This window comes from Cheilinus undulatus, linkage group 2, assembly GCF_018320785.1.
Source record: "Cheilinus undulatus linkage group 2, ASM1832078v1, whole genome shotgun sequence".
In the NCBI taxonomy this organism is placed as follows: Eukaryota; Metazoa; Chordata; class Actinopteri; order Labriformes; family Labridae; genus Cheilinus; species Cheilinus undulatus.
Window position 1 is genome coordinate 10,691,166 of NC_054866.1, and position 11,540 is coordinate 10,702,705.

Below are 11,540 nucleotides of genomic sequence, written 5' to 3' on the forward strand. Positions count from 1 at the left end.
AAAAGTTGTATACAAACAAGAAAACTTAAAATTTCCAAGTTTATAAAGATTGGAAACTTAGAATTTCCAGATTTCTAAATTCATGAATTTATAATGTTTCAAAGGCAAAAATTTACAAAAAAACCAAACCAAAAACAGTAGTTGGACTTTTGACTTTATTAAAAAAAAAAATTCAAAGTTTTTTTTCATTTAAATTTACAACTGTTAAAGTAAAAAAAAAAAAAAAAAAAAATCCATTTTGTTCTCGTAAGTTTCCGACTTTTTAAACTTGAGAATTTTTCTTGGGAATTAAACAGATCCTCTCTATTTATATTTAGAGTGGTCCAAATATGCCAACAAAATAAGGAGTAGTTTATACTTAGATCTATTTCAGGAACAAGTGAATGTAGGTTTATTATGGTCTTAATTTGTCAATGAAAACAAATAAAATTGTTGTGAATCCTTTCCAAGTGGGTCCTTAGGGGTCTTAGCTTTTCTTAGGTACGAGTTGGGGGGGTGTCTAACTTGGTTGTTGTCAAATCCACTGTGGAGAAAATGACTGGGACTTTTACTTCTGGATCCTAACTGTCAAGCTCTTGGCTCTTGTCCAGATGGATGCTAAAATTTTTACACGCCATGGATATGGGGAACATGCCATCTGGTATGCCAGGTTAGCACGGATGGCCTAATGGTTAGGTGATGCCCCATATACAGAAGCAACAGCCCAGTTTAAGTCTGACCTGTGGTTCCTCTCCTGCATGTTGTCCCCCCTTATCTCCTTGATTTCACCGTCCTGTCTTCTCCAAATAAAGACAAAAGTCTCCACTAAAAGCCCTCACAACCATGACAAAAAAGACACCAGTAAAGTCAACATAAGCAAATAGTCCTTTAATCATTTGACAGCACTGCTTTCATCAAAAACATCCATTTTCCATTCAGATCACACTCTTCATCAGATTGTACAAACGAGGGCAGCTTCACTTCTCTGAATGAACACAGTGTGAATGTGTGTAAGGAGCTTGTGTTGAACAAATTTACGCTTCGGCATAGGAAACATGCATGTGCATACAATCACTTTTCACACGTCATACAAGCTGTAAGCACACCAAGGGAAATGAAAAATTACAATTCAAGGTGAAAATTCAGAGCATGTTATTTCAGTTGAAACAGTGCAATGTGATTTTCTTTTGCAAGAAACACAAACTCCAACAAACAACCAACTGCTTGGTTTATTGTGTTTGCCCAGTTATTGTTAAGATACTTAAGTTAATTAAACAATGTACGAGTGTATTTGATCAAAAAATAAAGTTCCCTGCTGGGTTTCACACTTTAAAGCCCATATATGTTAAACTCATGGGAATCACACAGTGACGCAGAAATCCATTAAATCTTATACCTTCAGGTTCTGTGAAGGTAGGAGTTCTTTCAAATCTTAAAAACAATCTCAAAGTCTAAATTTCCTCCTGGTACTGTTTAGGAGTTTGCAGTCTAAGACAACAATGTTTAAATTCAGCATTTTCAGTCCCTGCTGGCAGTGGTTTTCATACAAACCCATCTCCAGCAGAATGTAAGGAAAACCAAAGAAAAAAAATCCCAGAAAATATAGCGACTTAAAGCAAAACATTGTGCTTACATTTCTGAAAAAGCGATCTGACCTCATCTAAAATCATAAATTAAGATTTCAGTCACATTTCACATCCAAACACATTCACTCATTCTTCCCTTGACTGTCTAATTTTACAGTGCCATCCAGAATGAAAATTAACATTAAAAAAACAACTTTCAAACACATTTCAATAAATTAAGAGGAACTCTAATGTGTTCAGATAATTCAGAAACTCCAGGCCAAAAACATTCAGAAATCCTGTGGCTGGAGGAAGTTTAAAAAAGTTATTTTAACATGGCTACTTAATCAAAGCAAACAAATCTCCTGATTGAAGGGCTTGGAAATGTGCTGATCAAAGTGCTTGTCTAAGACACAAGGATACTCAGGATCATCTTCCTAATGCTCTGCAGTATTCAGCACAATCAATAATATCATTTTGGGTTTGGTTGTTTAAAAACTATTATGTTTTCACTGCACCACTTCACTACACTCATTCAAACTCCACATATAAAAACATTATCATTTAATGTTGAGGACAATTTAAACCGCTGCTTCCTGTTTAAGTCACAACAACTTTATAATTTTATCAGACAGAGTGTTCTGGCTCAAAGCAACAATATGAATCTCTCCCACTAAAACAGTTGTTTCAAAGTCAATCAGATCATAGAAATACTTTAAATGGGTGAAAAGCGTCTATCTCAGCACCCCGGGGCACCTTCTGACTTCATTAGGGGTAACTTCAAAATGCTTTAAAGTCTCCAAAAATGACCATGAAATTGTGGAAAAAAAAATCAGCTGTCCCAATGTAATTACAAAATTGTTTCATATGCTCCTTCTCTAAAATGACGTCAACGTCAGGCTCAGCAAATGAATAGGTTTACATTAGTATGCACTGCGAGAGACCCATGCAGTTTTTTTTCAGTTGGCAGGTGTTTGTGGAGTGAGACACCAGTAAAAGTATGTTTTTTAAGTCTACACGACTTCCTGAGGAAGGCTTGATGCCAGTATGAGTCAAAGCACTTTCTAAAAGTCAACACAACTTCTTGAAGTTTTGGCACCCAAATATGTCACCCTCTGTAGCCATAGAGCTTCTCCACTAATATATTTTGACTTGAAACTTCAAATTTTGACAGAAAAAGGTTGCGAAACGTTGATCTGTCCCATTTCCACAGAACCCCCCCAGTCGCCTGCTTTCAGCACTATTCAACTTCAGATGCACACTGAAGTTCTCTCATGAGAATTGCTTTATAATACCCACACACCAGCCTTCAGCACTAAAGAAGCCAGATAGCCTGTCCCCATACAATAACTAAGGCAGTAAGACACAAAGAGGATGGCAACAGATGAAGCTAAGAGGAGAAAAAGAGAGGAACTAAGCAAGAAGTCAGACTTGAGTTATGAAACATGGGCTGCAAGGCTGATGCCAAGCTGACCATGATGCTGTTAGACTAGACCATTGCAAACTGGTTCCACTACTGCCTAGCAAGTAGCCATTATGATTTATCTCATAGCTACTGGGAAAGCAGAAATCCAACAGAAGAGTCTACATCCCTGCAATTACTATTTTTAACAATTATTAAATTATTATTTTTAACAAACAACAACCAAACATTAGGCTGTATTGCTATCAGGATCATCGTTGTCTCATGTTTAGCATCTTAACCAGGTGTATTGAGTCATCTAATCCAAGTTATGTCTCAGGTTTGCATAGGAACAGGTAAATAAACCCATTTTAAGCCAAAAATTTGTCTCTTTCCTTGTTGATCTTCAGGTTAGCTTTATAAGTCTGGAACCTTTCAAACCTATCTCATCTAACATGAAGTTTATAACCCTTTGCTGTGTAGCCATTTAGCCACGGTCTATAGTCACTATATTTACAGCTGAATACACATATTCCCCATGCAAAAAGTTTGCAAACAAAGGGCTGTAGACACTAGCAGAGTCGTATTCACGCAAAATCTGGTAATCTATATTGACAGTTGACATGGCTTTTTGGCTTCCCACATCTTGCCAACTTTGCCACCCTCTGTTTGTCAACTGATGCAATTATTTCTGTTATTGAAGGAGAGGTAACAGGGTGATGTGTGTTTTAAGACAGAGTAGCTGCATAATTCAAAACCCAAAATCAGTTTAAGTTGTTGATACTGCTATCGACACTCATGGATGGTCTCATGGATGATGGTCTTGTGACTTGATGTCATTTTATAATATCTCAGGCGCAAAAACATACACCAGTTCTTGCAAGGGGAAACTTAACCTTGGAAAAAACAGTGCTGGGAGTAGCACCCACTCATAACACTAGCTTTAGCTGCTAAATGACAGTTATCATCCTCATCTGCTCAAATAAGCAGAGAAAAAACTCCCAACGTTTGTAGCAAACCAAATTTAAAATCTGTGTTAAAATCAGCAGAATAAAAGCTAGTTAGCTCACTTGACCGGCTGACAGACTGTTATACTATGATGTGTTCAAGGTTAGCTCAGTAAAAATGACTGTTATCAAATGTGAGGTAGCAAGGAGGAGTGAAGGCTGGTTAGTGCTGCGGCTGCTAGCATTAGTTGAAACTCTGCAATACACTTTAACGTCTTTACCAGCAGACACTGCCTTTCCTGGTTACCATTCCTGGTTTAAGCATTGTTTTGAACTCAATTTTGACTTTTCTTTTCTAACTTCATATCTTATAAATCTAAATTGCATTTAATTCTTGGGTAAATTTGTCTCTAGGACTATACCTTGTTATTGTCAGTTTTCATTACTCTGTTTAACTGTATTTTTTGACAGGGGGAGACCCTTGCAGCTACTCTGTGTCTTACAAAACCAGTGGAGACTGGAGGTTATTTTGCAGTCAGGTTTGATAGTTTACAGCAGTCCCTGCTGTTTCCCCTGCATTGTTTTGTGAAGAATGATTCAGCTAAAAATCATAGGGAACCTACTACAATACAAAATGACTGATGGTACAAGTTAATCTGTTAAAATGCTTTTTTTTTCAGAAGTTAGGCTCATTTGTGGTTCATGAATTAAGTTCATCCTTAATTCATTTAAGAGGGCTTCATTCACAATGTTTAGGCAAATGAGGTGCAACATAGCGTGCACACCAATCCTGTATCCTTGTGTCTAAACCGAACAATTCTGAAATTTCACAGCATTAAAAGGTTTCCAAACAGCCTTACAAATATTACACCGGTAAGAAAAGAAATTACCATTACACAGTTTAAGAAAGAAACCAATAAAAGGCCTTTTTCTTCGTCAAAGGACCTGACTCTTCTGACCAATAGTGGATAAAGTTACATTCAGGTGCAAGATGCCTGACTACAAGTTTCTGGCTCCACAAGCTTTCTGCCTGTACGTTTTTCTGATCAGTTTTTTTTTTAGATTCTTCTGCATCCATTACAGGCCTTCTCTGTGGCTGCACTCACATTGTACAAAACTGTCTCTTCCTTGTTACTTCATCTGAAGACCAGCATTTAATGAGGTCAAGAAGAAGCTAATTCAACGTCAGCCTGGAGTTCATATCTGTGTCACACGAACAACAGCCTCGACTTCAGTCATTCTGCTCTCTGTTAAGCTAGTCAACTGCCTTCTTGCAGTTTTCTTTGGCTAGTCTCAGTCTGGAGAGGATATGTTTCTTAGGGAACTTTAAAGTGGTACACCCAAACTGGCTCACCCCTCCAGTGTCTCCTGGAAGTTTCTCTCGTCTCTGCACCCAGCTGCGCCAGCCAGGCTTCCAACAGTACACGCTGTCATAGAAGCGTGAGCCGTTTTCCCCACCCAGCACATAAATCCTGCGTTTCCACCTGGCTACGCCCCCTGCTGCTATCCGCCGGGGCAGCCCGGGGAACACCACAGGGCTTGGGGCTCGGTCGCTTCCACCGCCTGCACCGCCCCGCTGCTCTGTGCTGACCATGACCCCTCCTCCAGTCACCTCCCGCTCCACTCCGGAGCCCCTACCCTCTCTGAAAAACAGCACCCGCCCTGTGGCGTCTAAAGTCTCCAGATTAGTGTAGTTTCCATCCAGAAACTTGGTGGTATCTCTCATATATCCTCCGATTGCACAGACTCCTCCTCGAACAGCTACTCCTCCAGCGAGACAGGTGGCACCGGAGTCCAGAGACACACGTGTCCAGCAGTCTGTTAGGGTGTGATAAATAAGCACCCCTGAGTGGACCACAGCCCGGTTCTGTTCAAGTGTTGTCCCACCCAGAAGGTAGAGCCGCCCACGCAGTGCTGCACAGGCAAAGGCGCGCAGAGGGAGGGGTAGTCGAGGTCCTGGGGCCCACTGCAGAGTAGAGAGCTCCAGAGTTTCACTGGAGTCCAGCAGAGCTGAACGGTTACTACCCCCTAAAGCATAGAGCGAGTCTCCACAGCCCAGCAGACCCAGCATAGCCCGAGGCTGGAACATTGAAGGCCTTTCAATCCAGCGGTCCAGCACTGCGTCATACTCATGCACAGCTGCAGAAACGGAGCCTGTTCTAAGGATCCCCCCTGCTACAAACAGCCGGTCCCCTACAGCCGTACAGCCAGGACTCACCAGAGAGCCCAGTGCTGCTAGCTTCTCCCACTTCCCTGTCCGAGGATCAAAGCAGTCCACTGTGTAGTCTCTTAAGGCTAAATTCTCCTCTTCTCGAGGCGTTAGGTCCACACAGACAATCTTTTTCTCAAACATCCCCTCCCGAGGTCTCAAAGGCCCCCCAAGGCCCTCGCCAGCTGCAGCGGGCCCCAGCTCCTGACAAAGTCTCCGGCTCTCCTCTTGGGACAGCAGCCCTGGCCGCAGGTGATGGAGCAGCGCAGGCATGTGGGCGTAGCGATCCAAGGGTTGATGCTCTGCCCAGCGACGAGCCGCGTCGTAAACCTCTGCTTCAGAGTCCACTCCCAGACGGTCGGAGCTCAGGAGGCTGCCCAAAGTGCCGTGGTCCAGCAGGAGGAAGTCTTTCTGCCGGGCCACCCGGGGAAAGTGCTGGGCTACCAGCCGCAGGGAGGCACGCAGCAGCAGCTGGTCATGGTGAGAGCGAGCAAGAGAGTACATCCCCAGGCAGTTATCCACTGAAAGGTGTTCAAATAGAAACCTGGAAACATAAGAAAAAAACAGCATGTAGAGGGAAAGACACAGGGGAGGAGGGATGAAAGATAAAAGTAGAGAGGAAATTAAGGTCTGATGGAACTTTTATTTAAAATTTTATTTTAAATTTTAGGGCTCTACAAATATATTGTAGAGTAAGAAGAGGCATAAGACATAATTATTGAACTGTATGAGTTTGGCCTTTAGTGTTTTTTATTAAGCCGAAGTGTATTAGAGGACTTTAATTTGCCTTTTGTTTTTATACTATAATACTGGTAACTAAGTAATTGTAAAAAATTGAACCAATAGACCTCCTTAGGGCTGGAATTAGCAGATTTTGGGTCTGCTTGGTCATGGCCAGTGATCAGCTAGTCCTCTCCTATTTTACAGAGTTATTTGCCGATCAGAAAAGCATGTGTGTGTTCATGCTGTACATAAAATGGAAGAAAAAAGAACACAAGAATACAGGAAATAAAAGCTGTGAAACCAAATGTTTTGTGGAGTTAATAAGGTTTTTTTTATGTAAAGCAGGCTTACAACCTTTTGTATGAAGTACTGGACTAAAATATAAGGGGAAAACACCAAAAATAATTTAATTTAGTTGCCAATTTTTATTTTTATTTTTTTCATTTAAGAAATCATGGTCAGCCAAAACTGGTATCAGCAGGACAGATAAGGCAAAATTTGAAAATAGAAATCAGCCAATCAAATTGTAATCTGTACACCTCAGATACTTGTTATTATACAGACCATCCATTAGTATTGCTCTTTTATGTTTCGAGTTAGTAGCAGGCAAAATAAGATTTTCTATTCACTGCTCCTTTGCAGACATAAAATGTGTTTCTTATTTTATGGGAAGGAACATAACCATGTGTGTAACAAATTAAATTTACTGAAATGAAAAAATATCCCAGGACAGAGCAGTCTGTTTAAAAGCAAAAAGTCTCACCAGCTCAAATAAAAATGTACTTATCTGTTTTCCACATCTGTAAGACGTACCTGGAGCACAAATCTTGGAGAGGCATGACCTGAAGCCGGTTGGCAGCCACAAACAGATCCTCGGCCGTGTCCAGAGAGAGCCCGGCCTCACCGGTGTACACAAACTGAATGACAGTCTCCATGACAGATGGAGTAACCTCCTCCAGTCGGATCTCAGTGAGGCGGGACTCCACCAGAGGGCTGGTGAACATGGCTCGAAAGTATGGGCTCACGGCTGCCAAGAGGACTCTGAGGGGGCGAGATGGATGGAAGAGGGAAGAGAAAACATAGAAGCTAACTGTTCCAGTTTTGATTTCTGTATATGACATTATGACATCTAAAAGTTACTTATTTTGTCATTTTTTTCTGTCCTGTCATATGTGGGGATAACAGAAATTGTGTTGTTTTAGACATGTGGCATCAATGAAGATCAAGCATCAAGTATTTGACAAATTTACCAACAAAGTACTTTTTGATAAGGTTTCATTTTTACCTTTAATTTGTTAATATTTTGATATTCTTACAAACAAAAGTGTATAGTGCTATCTATAGCATAAAACTTATTGCTACATCTCTACATGTAGGAAAACAAACCTACAGTGCATGCTGTCTGGACAGTATTTACTGAAATATTAAAGCATGAATATCACCAACAGTTTACACATAAAATATGAATAATACTACTAACTGTGAGGAGATTTTATCATGGTTATTAAAACTGGAAAAATTTTCATCCCTATCTCTGATGGACTTCATTTATCACAGAGCACACATTGCTGACACCAGGAAGCAGCTAAGACCCTCTGCTCCTCCTCATCCTTCATGAAATCTCACCTTTCAAAGCCACTACCATGACAATCATATTTGTAAAAATCTAACATCTGCTAGTATGTAGGCGTAAGATTTAAGCTGAAAAAAAAAAATATATATATATACACTAGAACTATCTCAGCTGAGGCAACACTGTGAATACTAAAAGAGAGTAAACTCTGTTGCGAGTTAAAATTAAGCTTTTGTAAAGCTGGTGTCACCTTTGCAGATCATTAGGATGTTGTTAGCTACAATCATGGCTAACATGACATTTTCCCTCTTAAAATGAACCCATGAATGTGTTCTTCTTTATCAGGGCCTTTGTGTCTATTAGTTGTCATACCTGTGACACATAAACTTCTTTCCCTCAACAAGCAAAGTAACATCACACAACTGCTGGGCATCCAGGAGCTGCTTCAGTCCTAAACACAGCAGTAGATGAAGAAGATCAAACAGAGAGAGAAAGCAATGAGTAAATCGGTAGAAGGAGCATTAAAAGAGAAAGAAAATCAAGACGATACATGAAATTAAACTAAAAACACACACTCAACAATATGGGATTGTTTCCAAATTCCCTAAGCAACCCCTCTTTCTCAATCCCAAACATTGCAATTGTTTGTCTTACCTTGTGTAATGTAGTCACCCAAAGGTGTGGTGCTGTCATCGGGGAAGTCCTCCTCCTCTGAGTCGCTGTCTGACAGAGGTTCCCCTCCACCCCCGTCCCCGTCCTGCCATGGCTGGGGACGCCAGGTGACTGTGCCTCCCCGCACAGCATTCATCTGAAGAACAGGAAATACAAAACTGTTAGGGGTGAAAAAAAATTATCGGCATATTATCAGCATTGGCAGATTTTAGCTTGAAAGGTAAATATTGGTATCGGCAGATGTGAACATTTCTGCCAGAATTTACAGCTGATATATTGACCATACATATCAGCAGTATGAATTATGCATTGGCCTTAAATATCAGCAAAATGTACAACTGTACCATCAGGTATAGGTGGTTGACTAGGGTGCCACACACTCAAAGAGGCCCACCATGAAACCTGAACATTCCGAATGAAGCCCCAAATGTAAAATAACTACCAGGCTATACTTGCTGACTCCTCTCTGAGCTCTGCTTTATTCAGCTTCTCTTTGCACTGGAGACACTTGGTATTTTTCTAAAATAAGATAAGTGTGTATTTATCAGTACTGGTATTGATATCGGCAAAATCAGTTTGGACATATCATCATATCAGGTATCAGCCAAATCCAATATGGAACATTCCTAAAAACAGTACTTTTATTGGCATCTGAATTTCAGCAAACTTGCAAGAGCAACTAAGATCAAAGTGATTAAATAGTTGCACAATCCAAACAAACAGAAGTATAAGAAGCACCATAGTATCTAACAATGCTAGGTCACTATCAGTAACAAACAGGCCTGTGCATAAGAGGGTCATGACAGATATGATAAGGACTCTGTTTCCAAGAAAATGTTTCCAAACAAACAACAGCCTAATTAGGAGCTAAGATGCTTCAATAACATGGTTCTCAAGTGGTGGGTCTGGGCCCAAAAGTGGGTCTTTTACCATGGGTTATGGATGCAGGCTTGGGAACAAATGAAGTGGAGCCAAAAAAGTTTGTTTTGCATGGTTATTTCTAGGGAGTAATAGGGAGGTAGTAGGGTAGATAATGCTGGTTGTAATCTGCTGTTAAAGACAAAGGTAGTAGAAAAAAAGAAGTTTGATTTTGAGGTGGCAGTTTTGCAAAGACACACAAATTATATTAAAAAAAATGGATCACTTCTTTTAGGGGAAATAGGTTAAGTTATGAAGGCTTCAAGAAGACGCAGTCATGTTATACTATCTTGGGTACACTACGTTTTTCTTCATTACATAAATTGAGTGACAGATTTTTTTCTTTATTTTGGTCCCAATTTGGCATTATAAAAATGAAGTTAGGTTGTGAGGCTTGACCAGCTGAAAACCACTAATTTAATATTTAGTTTCCTTATAAGTTAACTAGGGGTGCACTCTATTATCGGTATGGTATCAGTAGATATTAGCTTAAAACATGAATTATTGACATCAGCAGGTATGAAAATATTTGTTGATATTTTGAACTGATATTTTAGCTGTAAACATCTGCCTGTGTCAGATGGACATTGGCCATAAAACAAATAAGTTGGTAGAGTTAAAGGCTGGACCAACAAACCTACTTCAGCTGAAGGTTTTTTTCTTTATTCATCATCATTGCATACTATAAAATATGTTTAAAAATAAAACATGTTTAAGGACTGACTTTTAGGTCTAATATCAGTGTCGATATTGGTATTGGCTAAAATTATTTAGCTAATGTTGTGATGTCAATATCTCAAAAGTCCAATATCGTGCATCCCTTGGAGTTACCAAATATACATTTTGCCTATAGTAATATTCCAATGATAAGGGCAAAGCTAAGGCTGCCAAAATGCTCAAAACTTTTTCGATACCTCTCTGTTTTTTGTACCTAATGATTGCCAACGTACTGATACACTTTAAACAGGGTGCAGAAGTTTGTCTGCTATGTTTTGATAGTCGACAACAATGATTTGTTCAGTACTTGGTGGCTGCACCATCTATTATAGTTGTAGTTGTATTGGAGGAGGTATCAGCATCGTTTAGCTTTAACTGGTGTCATATCGAAGTTTAAATATCTGGTGGCATGGCAACCCTAACCAAAGCAACACAGCATCACTTCACCGTATATGAGGCTGAATGTTTAGCTGTTTATTACCTTTGCTCTCCTTCTCGTTTCCACCGTGAGGGTTTTTGGGTCTCACTTTCAGCAGGAATTGGTGAAGCAGTTTGGGGCAGGCTAACAGTATCACAGCACCCGGTTGTTACTACTAACTGGCGGACCAAAACTAGCTTACAGATGAACACTTCATCCGCTGTGCAGCAGCTTCCCGTCCTAACACGTATCAGTCCACCATGGCACCGAGCACACACGTCCAGCTCGGTGTAAAAACAGCGAATATGTAGTTTTAAAGCCTACAGGCTGGAAAATTAGGACTGAGTTGAGATCCAGTCGGCCGCACTTGTCACGTCTGAACCGGATTACCGCAACGTTAAACTTCCGCTCATCTGA

General features: G+C 40.3%; 1 protein-coding gene across 1 annotated transcript; it reads right to left on the reverse strand.

Moving 5' to 3' along the window:
* Nucleotides 1-868: 868 nt before the first annotated feature.
* Nucleotides 869-11,502, reverse strand: si:dkey-260j18.2 (uncharacterized protein LOC325231 homolog). The gene is made up of 5 exons (XM_041809828.1): nt 11,187-11,502; nt 9,053-9,206; nt 8,771-8,849; nt 7,639-7,866; nt 869-6,646 (listed from the first exon to the last, which is right to left on the reverse strand). Exons 2-5 carry the CDS (start codon nt 9,204-9,206, stop codon nt 5,149-5,151), a joined length of 1,959 nt encoding a protein of 652 aa, XP_041665762.1. The 5' UTR covers nt 11,187-11,502; the 3' UTR covers nt 869-5,148.
* Between the last annotated feature and the right edge of the window lie 38 nt (nt 11,503-11,540).

Bases quoted from the DNA above. Each gene is read 5' to 3' on its own strand.
- si:dkey-260j18.2 (XM_041809828.1), bottom strand. From the start codon at position 9,206: ATGAATGCTGTGCGGGGAGGCACAGTCACCTGGCGTCCCCAGCCATGG. The intron at 7,867-8,770 runs GTATGACAACTA...TCGCCCCCTCAG, and splicing joins AAGAAGTTTATGTGTCACAG to AGTCCTCTTGGCAGCCGTGA. The intron at 6,647-7,638 runs GTACGTCTTACA...TTATGTTTCCAG, and splicing joins CTCCAAGATTTGTGCTCCAG to GTTTCTATTTGAACACCTTT.